The 14,900-nt window shown below is 45.9% G+C and overlaps 1 protein-coding gene across 1 annotated transcript in view; it reads left to right on the top strand.

Annotated features, from left to right (window-relative positions):
* The first annotated feature begins 260 nt into the window (after window positions 1-260).
* Window positions 261-14,900, top strand: part of GPSM1 (G protein signaling modulator 1) — a 135,965-nt gene continuing 121,325 nt past the window's right edge. Inside the window, exon 1 of the mRNA XM_036751770.1 lies at window positions 261-716. Within this exon, the coding sequence (XP_036607665.1) occupies window positions 658-716 (59 nt within the window). The 5' untranslated portion in view covers window positions 261-657. The remainder of the gene's footprint in view (window positions 717-14,900) is intronic.

Genomic DNA, 14,900 nt, shown 5'->3' with positions numbered 1-14,900 from the left:
GTAAAATGGAGATAAATACACTTGCTCTCTCTCCCTAACTCCCAGAGTTGTTTTGAGGAATATTATTATTGAGACTAAGATGCCTGAGTGCCAGGCCCTCACAATTTTGCTTCTTTTTACAACACCCTAGGCGGCTTCCCTTTGATGAAGTTCTCAATTCAGAAGTGTTTTCATTCGTGTCCCAGTCAGAAAAGGCTGGAAGGAATCCCTCTCCTCAGTCCCCTTGCCCCCTTCCCCCAAAGGCAAGAGACAATGCCCAAGGGGCCAGCCGGGTGTCTTCCGCTGTCGGTCAGCCCCAGAACAACCCACACCAAGCGAGAGCATTGGGGGGCGGCTGTCACTGGTCACCAAAGAGCAAAGGCAGCTCGGTCCCCCCTTCCCCAGTGCACGGGTATGACATCACGGGCGGGGGGCGGGGGGCAGGAGGGCGAGGGAGGGGCCTGCCCCAGACTTTATTTGCCTATACATCACTTCCTAGCCGCTGCTGCCATCGTTCTAGCTCGCTATCTGTCTGCTGGCCGCGGGAGACTGTCAGGGCGCAGCGCCCCACTAGCCTTTCTCCCTCGGACTGCCTCTCTGGGGTTTGGTCGCCTTTTCATGCTGCTGCCGCCGACTGAGTGCTCGCGCCCCGAAGGGACTGTCTCTTCTCGGTAATTCATGGCTTGCCTGACCAGTGATGAGGTCCAGAATTCAGCCACCAAGAGACTTTATTCCAGGTAAGGACCCTTCGCCGGCTCCCTGCCAGACTCTCGGCTTCCCCGCCCCCCACCCACGGTCACACAGGCCAACTGCAGCTTAGGTAGCCCCCCTGGGGGACCCCCTCTTCCAGCCCCAATTGGCCAACTTTCTCTGTGCACAAGTGAGGCTCGGCGGTGCCCCCATCTAGCCCCACGCTCTCCTCCGGCCCTCCCTGCCCTACCTTCCCCTCCCCAGTGCCGGGTGCGGGAGTCTCCTCCTTGAAAAAGAAAGGCGCTTTCGCACGTGTGCTTGGCCCTCCTTTGCCCCTCGGGGTAAAAGGGGCGGGAGATCGGGGGACGGAAGACAAAGCAAAACCCGGCTAGCAGGGCGGCCGCCGTTGGGCTGCGGGCTGTGTGGTGCCTGCCTATGCCTTGCGTGCTTGTGCCGGGTGGGTCTGAACTGGGGAACACAACAGGCTCCCCGTCAGCCTGCCTTTGCTGCAGCGGTGGGGGGAGCGGGCAGATCTGCTGGCCCCGGGCTGGCGCGCCCACTCCTAGGCTAGTTGCAGGAAAAGCACAACGCCCCCCCCCCCCCCCCCCCCCAACCACCACCTCGTCGAGCTATTGCTGTAGATCTAGATAATGTAGGGGCATTGTCCCCCAGGCGCTCTAATGCCTACACCTGCCCCCTGGAAACCCTCCATGGTCCAGGCCAGGCAAAGCACTCTGTCTGGGCTAGGGTTGCATTTTTTCCCACTTGCTGGAGGGAGGCGGGTGGGAGGATCAGGGCGCGAGAGGGCAGTGGTGGGCTGAGTTGGGGTTGTCACGGATGAAAATGGTCTAGGACCCCCACCCTGAGGATCCAGCCCATAGTGGGTCAGCCTGCAGCAGCTCATTGGCAGAGCAGGTTTGATGGCCCACCAGAAGAGAATCCTTTGTCATTCGGCCCTAGCCCGCTGACGGACATCACTTAGTCCACACTTGGCTTGGGGCATATAGTTCTCTTCTCACTGAGGTGCAGACCTTGGGATTGGCTGCCAGAGCAGACTCGAGGGATTCTCCAGTCTGGTTTCTAACTGGCTGCTAGTTTTTTGGCCCCGGGGAACTAAATAGACAAAAGAGACAGATTTCAGTTCAGATGATCAAGACAACCCAAAGAGCCCAAAGCAGCCTCACTTTGGAATTTTCCTCGGAGAACTGTCCAGTCCGACCACCCCCACCCCATGGTGTGGCTGTAAGGAAAAGATCTGGCCAGACATGTGGAGGGGGTGCACCCACGTGACTGAGTTGGTGCTTCTGGCTGCATTATGAAGGCAAATAGTAAAAAAAAAAAAAATTAGCATCCAGTGGAATTATGTATATACCACTTTATTTCATGGATAATTGAGAGATGACTATAGGATGTGATGCCACAGAAATAAGGTTTCTCCCAGACAATTAACAGTCTGTCTACCTCCCAATAATCATGGCTGAAAATCTATGCTAGACACACTAGGCCTGCCACCCCAATATGTCTTGTAGTGAAGCATAGGGACTGTACATAAAGGACGGCAATGAAACCATCAAAGACTCAAGTCATTGTTATTACTCGTAATCACCCAAAATACAGTTTCTTTAGTTTAAAAAAAACAGTTATTTTTAAGATTACCTTGTCTCTAGTAATTGGTCAGAGTTGGGCAAAAGGAGGTGAACATGCTAGTTGACCAGCCAGGACAGAGCTAGTGATGATAGTTTGGGGAGATTTGCAGCCTCATAGAGATGAGGTTCAGGCCCTTAATAAGTGAAGATTATGTGACAGCAAATCTGAGGATCTATCAGGTGATGCTATTTTCTTTGCTGTTGTGTGGGGGGAGGGGCATGTGTCTAATCATATCCTGGAATAGCAATGGGAATAGAAAGAGGGGATGAATTGAAAAAGTAGACTTGAACTTGGCAACTGATTGCATGTGAGCATGATAGAGGAAAGAGTCTAAGATAACTTAAGATCTTAGATTTACAGCTTTAGAGCCATCTAGCTTAGAGGCTTAAAATTCTGGGCTGTGAACCAGATTAAAATATAATTATGATGTGTTTAACAGAACAAAAATACAATATAGATGATGCTAATTAATGGTTTTCTAAGTCAATATGTGTCCCATAGGGATGCATTTCTATTTGTGTTTCATATTTGATACTATTGATCTAGCCTTCCACCTCATTTGTACAGATAAGGGAAACTGAGGCCCAAAGCTGGAAAGTAAATTGCCCACAGTCACATGGGTAATAAAAAAACCTAAGTTTAAAGCCGTCACCTTTTCAACAGTATCAGACAACATAGTAGGTGGGAGAGGGGAAGTACTTCACCTAGACCTAGAGGAGATTGGAGTTCAAATCTCAGCTCTGCTATTTACTACTTAGATGACTATGGGCAAGTCACTTGCACTTTCTGGGCTTCATTTCCCATCTATAAAAATGAAGCAAGTTTGGCTAGATGAGGGGTTCTTAACCTGGGATCTGTGAACTTATTTTAAAAAAATATTTTAATAACTGTATTTCAGTATGGTAGTTTCCTTATAATGCTGTGAATTGTATTTTATGCTTTTAAAACCAATATTCTGAGGAGTCTGTGGGCTTCACCAGCCAACAGGGTTGGAGACATGAAAAAAGGTTAAGAATCCTCGTATTGAATGATCCTGTGATGTCTAAGGTCTTTCTGAGTTCTGAGTACTGTGACTCATGATTTCAAGTATGGGTAATTTTGAGGATGGTCATGCTAGCAACAGAAATGAAAGAATTAGCAGGGAAAGTAGGGCTTGGGAAAGATTAGGAAAAGGTGACATTTTTCCATTTTTCGGGATTATAGAATTCACTCATCATCAATTGGACCTAGTATAATTGGGGGTCCCAGTTATGGATATAGGCTGCATTGAATTGTTCTTGGTGTTTTGTTTGGACACCCAGTCACCAATAACGCATGTTGAGAAGGCCAGGGTTAGGATCTCAATCCCATATGGGCTAAGGAACAGGGCCAAGCTAAGCGGGCCATTTGGGGATTCACTCTACAACTACAAGCCCATCAGTGTCACACTCTAATCAACTAAGTCACACAGCCAATGACCAAGTGACAGAGAGAAATTTTACATTTAGGAAAGCATGCTTTTTGTCAGGGCAGATGTAGCCATCTACATTCGATAATGGCTCTAGATTGGTGAAAAGGAACTCAACCACAAACCAGAAGCCAGACATCTAAAACTCCATCTAAATAACCTGTTTATAGATTGCTAGTCCAAAGAACTAGTATCCCCACCCATCCAACTCTAACCACTCTCTGACCCTGCTGCTACCTGAGCTTCAGAGGTAGAAAAGAAAGTGAAACCTTGACCATTATTTCATGTGATCAATGTGTTACAGGTTATGGTAAAGAGTATAATAGTCATTGCCAACATTCCAACACACAAGGGCAGGACTTTTCCAGGGATTAGCCCATTACCAAAATGAAGAAACACTCAGATAGCAGTTCCCAGCTAGGACCAGGGACAAAGAAACCCAGAATTGGTTTCATTAGGGCAAATAGACAAAAAGCACAGGTCAAGATTCAATTTGGACTTTGTTCTAGAGAACTGGCCATCCAGTGATGGGTGCAATCTGGAATACCAGTGTGGTCCAACTGAAACCCATACCTGGTCGACACAGGGAACAAGATGAGAATGAGATCAGGTTATGGGAGATATATCTTCCACTCCATCTGATCAGGAGAGAAGGGGCAAGCAGAAAACACTGCAGTACACTGAGAAAAGCCCTGAACTCAGAGCTGGAGACTTAGATCCTAATTCTGTGTTTGAGACTACTAGTTCACTATGTTGTGTGACCCTGAGCACTTAATTTTCTGAGGTCTTTGTTGCCTCATCTGTAAAACAAGGATAATATCTGTCTTACTTATAAAAGCCTTCGTAGGGTACAATAATATATGCCATAGCACTTAAACAAGGAGGAAAAAAGTGTTACAGAAATAGTGTTCTTACAAAATCCAGACAAACCTGGGTACACTTATACACACACATACAAGCCTATATGTGTATATGTATACATACACATGCACACATCTATATGTACATATCTATGTATTTTTCCAGGTTTCTCTGCATACGTACATACATGTATGCATATGTATGTGTTTGTATGTATGTATATATGTATGTACATATGTGTCTATCTAGGAGCAGTGAGGTGGCACAGTAGATAGAGTGCTGGGCCTGGAATTAGGAAGACCTGAGTTCAAATATAGCCTGACACTTACTGGCTGTGTGACCCTGAGCAAGTCACTATTTGCCTCAGTTTCCACATCTGTAAAATGAGCTGGAGAAGGAAATGGCAAACCACTGCAAAATCTTTGCCAAGAAAACTCCAAATGGTGATCACGAAGAGTCAGGCACAACTGAACAACATCTATCTATCTAATGGGCTCCCAAGATCATCCTTAAGTCTCACAAGACTTTGCCCTTCTATTCTACAGCCTTAACATATGGTATTTATATCACTACAAGGTGGTGATGCAGCACTCTGTGCTAGAGTTGTTTCTTTGTGTGTGTCTCCCCATTTAAACTGTAAATTCCCTGAATTTTATAGAATGTGAACTCCTTGAGGGCAGAAATTGTTGTATTTTTGTCTTTGTATGTCTAGCATTTAATACAGTGCCTGGTACTCAACAGATAATTAATAGATGCTTGTTGATTGTTTGGTTGAAGGTATGACCCACATTTCCTTCCCAGGGTATCTAATGTTGGCATCTTTTACTTTATAGAACAAATGGGTATCTCCAAAAAGCTACCTGCAAGTCCAATTTTTGTCCTGAATATAAAATCAATTTTCCGTTATGAAATTAGGAATTGTTATCTTGATAGAAAGGGGGAAAATCTGGCTCTTAAGATAGAATGAAAGCACACAGCAAATATTTTCAAATCGCATTGGAGGAGGGCAGGAAATGATCATTTTCTGATTAAATAATTAGTCTGAATACTCCAAAAAAACACAGGCTATGAATGCAAACACACTGAGGTGATTTTTCTGGTGGGGCAACTAATGGCCAATCATTGTGGGGGAGAAGCCACAAGAACAGTCAAATGAATGGAATTTTGTTCACTAGAACATCCCAAAGCTGCTCCCAAGCCCCCTTCCTAGCAGGGAAAGCCCTCTTTGGTAGCTCAGACCCCTTCCTTCACACTTGACCAGCCTGTTGAGGGCCATTGAGAGGAGGAGTAGCTATAGTTAGAGCCAGGCTGTGATTCCCAGATCATCAGGAAATAAACCAGTGGGGGGAGCCCATTTACTGAGCCATGTGGCTGAGCAATTCTGAGACATATGGCTAACAAGCAAGTCCTCATACAGGCCCTTAGGTCCAGTTCATTCAAGTTCTCTAGGCCAACCTAAGTGGAAAGTGGGGATCAAAAATATTCCAAGGAAACAAGACAATGTTCAGAGTGATCTGGAGAAATGTTCAGAACCCATTTTTTTTTCCAGCCCAGATAGCTCTTGTTTCTCCTTAGGAAACACTGAGGGAAAAGTTGATATGTGCCTATGATCTGGACCCCCAAGTCACCTAGCATGGGGGTCTAGCCAAGACCAGAAGGTAAAACACTTTTGATTTCAGGGGTGGAAGGAGAGAACAGAAGGGTGATGAAACACCTAATCTTGAAAGGCCAGTCATTTCTGAAGGCGCTCAGAGCCTTACTCTTTAGACTCCTAGAAAATTATGACCCAAAATCCTCCCCTATTCCCTTTTCCCTAGAAGGAATTCAGCACAAACTAAGACCTTGCAGATTTATCAGGCTAAGTGCAGCTAGATCATCATGAAGGTCCCAGATGGCATACTAGAGATGCTGTCTGCTGGCCTTTGGACCAGGCTACCGATCACTGGTATTATGATCCAGTGTATCTCTTCTTTAGCACCAAGCCAAAGGTGAGCAGGCAGATTGGGACTCAAAAAAGGATTCTTTTCCTTCCCTCTAGGGACAATGGGCTCTGTACATTAACTGCGACATATTTTGGCTAAGGCTTTTTAGGGTAGAAAGACTGACAAGTTAGGCTTCCTTGGGATACAGGGGTATCTTACATGTTCTAAAAACAAGTTTGGTTTTAAACCAGCCTTACTGCATGCCCTCCTTCAGCACAAATCCACCTCTTCTCAGCTACTTGTCCTTTGAAATATTTACTTAGGTGTCCCAAATCTGGAATTTTGCCAATGGAAGACAGTAGTCATTGTCCTCAATGGAAGAGTGAGCAACCCAGACAATAGTTTAGTTTAATAGGGGTAGGATGGGTGGACCAAGTATGCAAAAAACTGGTAAAGAGGTTAAGAAACTGGCACTTCTTTTCCCCACAAGGTAGCAACTAAGGGAGAAAACAAGAAAGGTAGGGGCACCCAAAAGTTGGTCTGGAGAGACTCGACACGTCAGGGTATTTTTGTGGCACAATGATGAAGGTCAAGTAGTCATTGGCAGTGAAGGGCAGGGTGGGATATCGAAGTGAAGAGCAAGGCAGGTTTTGATAGCTCTTAGTGAGCAAGAGCAAAAGACTTTGAGGGTGCCACGAATAATCTTTGGTGGTCAGGGCTAGGTGGTGACTGTTGCTAGGTGATCAGACAGTAGTGCAGGGAAGAGTGGTGGCACTGGGGGCTTAAGACACTGCCGCCTAGGCAACCTTTCCTTGAATGTTAACTGGTAGAGATTTCAGAGTCTGGTGAAGGTTAGTATAGGTGTCCAGGTAGAACCCAGACTCCTTTCAAAGTTGCTGTAAAGTCTGAGAAGAGAAAATAGGAAGTGAACAAATTTCCCTGTCTCTCTCTGTCTCTCTGTCTCTGTCTGTCTCTCTCTCTCTTTCTCTGTCTCTCTCTCCCTCCCTCTCCCTCTCTCCTGTCCCCAACCCCCACCCCATCTCCCACATCCTTCTCTAGGGAACTGGGGAGAAGGAGAAGCTATTCATTAATAATTTTATTAAATAATAAATTGGCAGGCAGATGAGCAGGAAGGTTGGTATACAGGGGTAGTTCCTGCTTTTCCATGGAACTGTTTGTACCCCTAAGCAGCCAATAGAACAGTTGGGACCTGGCAGGTAAGAACCAGTGATATGGCTAGCCCGGTGAGCAACCAGATGGGAGCTGGATTGATTCCTCCTGAGATGTTAATTTAGGGAGTTTCTGAGGGGCTTCTAGGATGTATGCGGGTCAGAAGGGTAGTCTTGGCTTCTCTTCAGAGGTCAGGGGTTAATATCTGTTCTTAGCAGGTTGATACTCTCTTTGACACCGAATTCGGCTATTCCAACAGCCTGTGGGGATAAGGTGACAAAGCAGGCCAGCAGGCTTGGGAGGTGAGGCTCAAAATCAGCAACAGTGGTGATGTCAAAGGGAGAGATGATCAGGCTAGCAGGGAGCTGAGTGCCAAACTGGAGGGCCTACGATTGCTACCTTTAGGTTGTTAAATGAGGGAAATTCTGGGTTGCTGCATGGGATGGGGGACAAAGAGAGGGTATGAATATAGGTGCCAGAAATGGAGCCCAGCTTCATCTCTAAGGGTATAATCACAGAAGCAGGACTTAGGCTGGCAGGGAAGGAAGTGGTAAACTCCACCCCACCCCCAAAGAGGTGGGGGAGGGATTCCCAACCTCAGCAGGGACACTGGAAGTAGGACTGAGGTTTGGCTGCTCGTGGCTGCTGAAGGGCTGGGAATGCAGGGGCTCCTGGGGTGTCTCAGGGGCAGGAGAATAGTGGCTTCTAGGAGGCAATCAGTAAAACAGGCTACAGCAGTGGAGGGCAGACTAATTCTAGTCAATCTGTGGGAGGGAGGAGTGGTGAGCCCCAGGAAGCACTGGGAAAGCTTAAGGGGCTACCTGAGGGTACACAGGTACCAGGGGTGAGATATGGTACCCTTTTAAAGGTCCCAGCCACAGAAGCTGGAGGTAGGGGTGAGGGTAATCAGTGGTATGGGGCATTTTCCATATTCAACTTACCTTCATGCTCTGTAGAGGCTATAACTATGGATATGGAGGGGAGGCTGGAAGGGGGGATGTTATTGATAAATTACCTTACCAAAAGCAGGAACTACCCTTGTATACCAACCTTCCTGCTCATCTGCCTGCCAATTTATTATTTAATAAAATTATTAATGAATAGTTTCTCCTCCCAAGTTCCCTAGAGAAGGATGTGGGAGATGGGGGTGGGAGTTAGGGGTAGGAGAGAGGGAGAGGGATATGAGCAGGTAGAAGTTAGTGCCCAGCAGGCCAGTGTCACTTATGGCACTTTGGTTTGACTTTTCTATCAGTCTATTGGGATGAATGCCAGGGCTAGATGGCCAAGATGGTGGCTATTGTGCTGGTGGAGCTGGAGCTAGCCAGTCTAGCTTCAGGGCAAAATGGTAAGTTTTGAGGCCCTGGCCAGTACCCCTCTCCTGGTTATTATACTAAATAGGAACTATTAAGAGGGCCAGATTCAGCCATGAAAGTGCAAGGAAAAGAGGCCAGCCTTCTTCTGAAGGGCACAGTCACAAAATCAGGGTTGGTAAGAAGGTAAATTCCCCTTGCATACTCATACCACCTTCAGGGCCTATGAAGATACTAGGGGAAGGTCCCTGCCACTGGTATTATTTAAGAAATCAGTCACCAGTGGGCATCAGTGGGTGGTACACACCTGGAATTCCTGCTACTGGAGAAGCTGCAGCTGGTAGATCACTTGAGCTTAGGAGTTCTAAGCTACAATGGGCTAAAATGCTTGGGTGTCCAAGAGAGAAGGGGTGGGGGAGGGGGAGAGGGAGAAGAGCAGAGGAGAGACATTGGTAAACAGTTAAGCGACCAGGCATGAATGCTTTTCCTGAGTATCAGTCCCTGTTCACGTGGTCATAGCACTGAGATTTAGTTCTTCCAGAGGCTCTGCTGGGACAGTGTGATAACAGTGACTGTCTGGCAGAGGGCTTGGCAGAAGTTCTACATCTAACAGTGTATGTAATATTCCATAACCATGGTCCCCCACCTCTGCACTGAAGAAAGAGAGGTTCATTGTCCCAACTTTTCTCCAGGCTCTGGTTCTCTGTAGAGAAGGAGAGGACGGAAGCACAAAGAATAACCTTTCCACGCCCTGTGATAATTTCTTCACTTTTGAGTGGCATTCATTGCTTTGCATCCCCTCTCGTATCTTTCATTTCTTCATACCTTTGTTGAAACCCTGGAGATCTGGGCAGGCAGATCCTAGCCCTCCCCCAAAGGGATGGCAACAGAAGCAGACTTCATGGGGACACACAACTGCTGTTGGCTTCACCATAGTGGGCAGGTAGAGAGCAGGTAGGTGATCATTTGGCTTGGCAGACTACTATGGGCAAATTATGGAAGGTCTGGGTCCTGGAATCATATATGGAGCCAGAAGGAACCTTAGAAGTTCAACCCCCTTATTTTACACATTAGAAAACTTGAGTTAAGAAAGGGGAAATGACTGGATCTCGGTCATGCAGGTAGTAAGTTGCTGAGCTGGGCTTTGAGTGCAGGCCCTGAATCCCTAGCACTCTTTACACCATATCCCAACACCACCTCCACCTCATTCTAGGTTCCTCATTGGGGGCCCTTTTGAGAGGCTGGGAGCTTAGCCCCAGTGTCAGGACCCAAAGGGGCAGGAAGGCAGGAAGTGGTAAGTTCTTCTTGCTTCCTGTGGCTCACATGACAGAGTAGTTTCTGCCTTTGTTAACCATAGCTTCCCAGGGCTCCAATCCATCCATCCTATCTAAAGAAAGAGGGGGAAATTAAGCCAAAGGGAATAAAAAATATAAAGGAAGGCAGACATTTGGGGGCAGAGAGATTGACACAGGGTTACAGAGACAAGGTCAGGGAAGCAGAGGCCTATTCAAGTCAGCCACCCTCACCCAGGTGTCAAGGCTTCCAGCATCACTTCCTCTGCTCCAGAGACCAAAGGGAAGTGAGCATTTGTTATACGGCCCCTGCTGCTGCTCAACTATCCAAATCAGAAGGAGACCCCCTGGCTGAGCATGCATCATTCCTTATGTAGAAAGGCAATTTCTCAGGGGCCTTGGGTCTGCCTGGGGAAAGTCAGTCAGTCAACTAGTATTTATTAAGCACCTACTATGTGCCAGGCTACTATGCAAAGAAAAGCAAAAAATAAACAGTCCCTTTTCCAAAAGAGTGTTTGTCCTGGTCTGAAGGCAGGGGAAGGAGCTGAAGGCAACAGAAAATGAGAGAGAATTTGATCCAAGGACTAAGGCCCTGGTGCCCACTGCTTTCTCTCCCTCTACAGTCTACATTCCACTGAAATTGTCTCTGTATTGGAGGAATGGGCTGTGAAAGGAAGCAAAGGAGCAGATGGTGAATATATAGGCTAGACTGTAAAGGGGCAATCTCATTGGCTGATATTGGGAGACAATAAGAGGAATAAGTATGTAAAGGTAGAGGCCGCACTTAAAGGGGATTGAGCAGGGGGAAAATATCTCTTTGCCCCATCACTAGCCCTCAGTGACCTTATTTTGATCTACTGGGAATCATAAAATATAGATCCAGAACTGGAAGGAACCTCAAAGGACATCTAGTCTAATCTCTCACTTTTTCAGATGAGGAATCACACAGGTAGTAACCATAAGAGGTGGCATTTCAAGCCAAGGCCTTTGACTTTAGAGCCAGTTTTCTTTCCACACTACTACTCAGTCTTGCCAATCATCTCTGGCCCCACCCCACACCCCCAGCCAAGACTAGGACCACTTAGCTTAAGGCCTCTATTATCAGTCATCGTGCTGGGATTGGGGGCCATTGCCCCTCAATGGCAATTGTGGCTTTTCCTGGTGGGAGTTCCCAGACCTTCTCTAGTGATGGACATTCACCAACTGGTCCTTTGTCTTGAAAGTTTAGGGAGAATGGAATGGTGACCTCTGAGCTCTTATCTCCCAGTTCTGGTTTCCTAGGCAAGGGCCTAACCAGCTTTGAAAAGGAAATCCCAAACTAGCCCGTAGTAACTAGGAGAATTCTGTTATTTTTAAGATTTATTCTAACACTGAAATTCTATGAATCTATGAACTGGATAAGGTTTATAAGAAGTTACTATTTCTGCCCCCTCTCCTCAGGGCCAAGTTCCTTTTTTCAGTCCTAAAGCCACCACAGGAAATGACTGCCAAAGGCTGGGGCTTGTAAGGCTTTGAGCTGTTCCCAAAAGGCCTCTGGGAACCAGTAATACTCCAGGGACATCCCAGTTACTAAGCAACCTTTCTCCCTTGGTCCTTTCAGGCATTGTCTATAGGAGGCCAAAACAATAGCTGAAAATGAAAAATTCAATTTCTGACCCAGGGCTTGTCCACGTGGAGGCAAACAACATAACTGTTTTGCTTCATTGAATTAACATTTTTAAAAAACTTTTCTTCTGGTTATTTGGGTGTCGGGGATCTCCAAACATCCCCTCCTGAGCCAGCTTAATTTCAGCTTTGGGGCTGGGTAATGGATAGGATGTCTCTAGTCAGGGAGCTGGGGAGGGGCAAACCCAAGCCTTGTCTGCCTACCCAGAAGTGGGACAGCAGAACCCAAATTGCCAGAAGAAGAAATGCTGCTCTGCCTTACTCTTTGAGAAGCTTTGGTTTCTCTTACCAGGTATTCCACTAATACCGAACTTAAAATCTTGCCTTTTCTGTTCCTCTATCAGCACCCTTTGGTTGGATTAACCAATACAAACCAACAACCACATCTTAGGCACCTCTCTTATGCAAGGAACTATGGTAAGTGCCAGGGTACAAACAAAATCAAACAAAATAAAAACCAGTTTTTACCCTCATGGAGCTCACCTTCTACTGACATATAACATGCAAATGGGTAAGTATTATTATTAAAGTCATTTGAGTAATACAGTAAGGATCATAGAAAGATTATTCATTGTATGGAGAGAGACTGGTACCCTATGGTGTGTGTGTGAGAGAAAGACAGAGAGAGAGAGAGAGAGAGAGAGAGCTTAGAAAACTCATTGTGCCTTCGTATTTCCTTGTTTGCCTATTTGTGAAAGAGGAATAGAAATCCTTAGCCTTCCTGCTATGATGAGAGAATGATGAGTTGAATTCATATAGTAAGAACTTTAAGCTAGGAGTTTACAAAGGATTCTTGTTCTTCCCAGAGCTTAACTAATCATTGCTAATTGGCACCTGCTTCCCTCATCTTGACAACTGGAAACATGACAATTTAGAGCCCAAGAGAGGGCCCAGTGGCCACTTTGCTAAGCCTAGATTTCAGAAACTCCCACTGCTCCTTTAAAAAAATCCCCGGGGGGGGGGCCAGAAAGGACAAAATATGTTAATGGTTCCCCCATCCTAGACCCCTAGACCCCTTTATGAAAAAGGCCTGTTTCCACCTCCTCGCTTTCCAGAGGTCATTGAAACTTTGTTCTATAGCTGAAAAGAACCTCAGAGATTACTTAATCCAAATCCCTCATCTTACAGATAAAAAAAAATGAGACCCAGATAAATGAAATGCCCTCCAAGGTCATACTGTTAATAAGGAACAGAGATGAGATTTAAACTGTATCTCCAAATGTGGTGTTTTCTACACTGTACCATATTGCCTGTGGTTCATTCTCAGGAAAGAAAATCATATGAAGTGGAGGAAAAGACAGGGGGGCAGTCACTGACAAGGAAGGAGAAGCCTTAACAGTTCTAAAGACAAAGCTTTGGGCTGCCAGAGCCCCACACAGGCTGGCCACACTCACTCAGCTGTCAAGCTCTCTCTACACATCCCTCCCCTTGTTCCAAAGGCCAAAGGAAGTGATTTCTTTCAAAGCTAAAGATTCCACTAATGCACCATGTGCTATTTATAGTGTTTTCAGAGCCCTCTGAAGCTCTAGGAAACGCTGCATATATAGTTAATCCCTGATTCTAACCCTGTAAGCCAACGGGGGAAGCCCCCTTCTTGAAGGTCAGGGACTCAGTTCTTTGAGGGTTAATTTCCCACAGAATTCTGATCTGCCTAGGTAAAGCGAAATAGGAAGTGGAGAATAAGTGAGAGTCAGAGTCATAGAGGTGACCCTTGTGTGCTGCCTTTCCTCTTTCCACAACTGTAAATAACAAACAGCCTCTGAACTTCAATGGGGTTCCATAAAAGTGTGTGGGATAAGGGTAGTTAGAGCATAGAATGAGCAGCTAGGGAAGACTTTGAAGGATAGGAGGCAGGAAAAGGAATCTTCTCCAAGAACTCTCTCAGACAACCCTATAGCTAATCTTCCCTTCTCTTGTACTTTCTCTAACCAGCAAGAATTGTTTTGGTGAACTCTTGACACTTCCCTAGCCTCTTCCCAGACTATGACATCATAGCTATGGTGGTACTAATATATTCATGAGGAATCCGTAATACAAACTGGGTCCTTCCAGCTCAGGAATAATTGAACATATACCCTGGGTAAAATGCCCTTTCTCAGTGAAAGTAGCCCAGATGCCAGCCATCGTGCTCCCCGAATATGCCCAGCTTGCAGTTGACCTTGATTCAGTAGTGAAAAGGGAGACATTTATTCCCCTCCCTTTGTACCATGTGTCTTCTTCCCTCATTTTCTCCCTGACATCTAGGATAAAGTAAGAATTTGGTTGGTTTATTGAGATCCTGGTCTCTCAGCTTTTGGGAAGGGTTAAAAAGCATAAAGAAATCATAATTGTGGCACACTTTCAGTTATTCATACCGGAAGAAAATCTAGGAAAGTGACTTAGCTGCAACTCAAGGGCCTTCTGTTTACTTACAGCTCTCAAAATTGTAGGACTAGTGCCTAAAGCAAAGAAACTACCTCTGAAGAGCTGGGGCAGCAGACCTAAACCTAAACAGTCACTTGAATTAACTAGATTTCAAATTCTCTTTGAAAAGGTTGTCCAGGAGTATTGCTATCCATTCATTCAATAATAATAACAATAGCTAATGCAGTGCTTACTACGTGCTGGGCACTGGAGGCTAAGCACTTTACAGTTATCTCATTTGATTCATTTCTAGCCTGTATTAATCAATTTCTTTCTATTTGGTTCATCCATAGAATACTCAGATGCCAAAATTACAGTTCTGTCTCTCCCCATTAATCTTTTCCCAAATGTTCTCCACCATGCTGCCCTCCTCTAGTTCCTGGGTTTCCTCACACGGATGTACTTCATACACAATAGTATTCAGCGCCTTTTCCTCTCCTCCCTGCCCCCCCCCCCCGCTCTCAGTTTATTATGTTTCTTTTGGATAAGTTTTACCTTTTCAGGTTTACATTCC

Source organism: Trichosurus vulpecula, chromosome 3, assembly GCF_011100635.1.
Source record: "Trichosurus vulpecula isolate mTriVul1 chromosome 3, mTriVul1.pri, whole genome shotgun sequence".
Taxonomy (NCBI): Eukaryota; Metazoa; Chordata; class Mammalia; order Diprotodontia; family Phalangeridae; genus Trichosurus; species Trichosurus vulpecula.
Note: the sequence above shows the minus strand (reverse complement) of the source record. Positions and strands in the feature narration are given on the sequence as shown.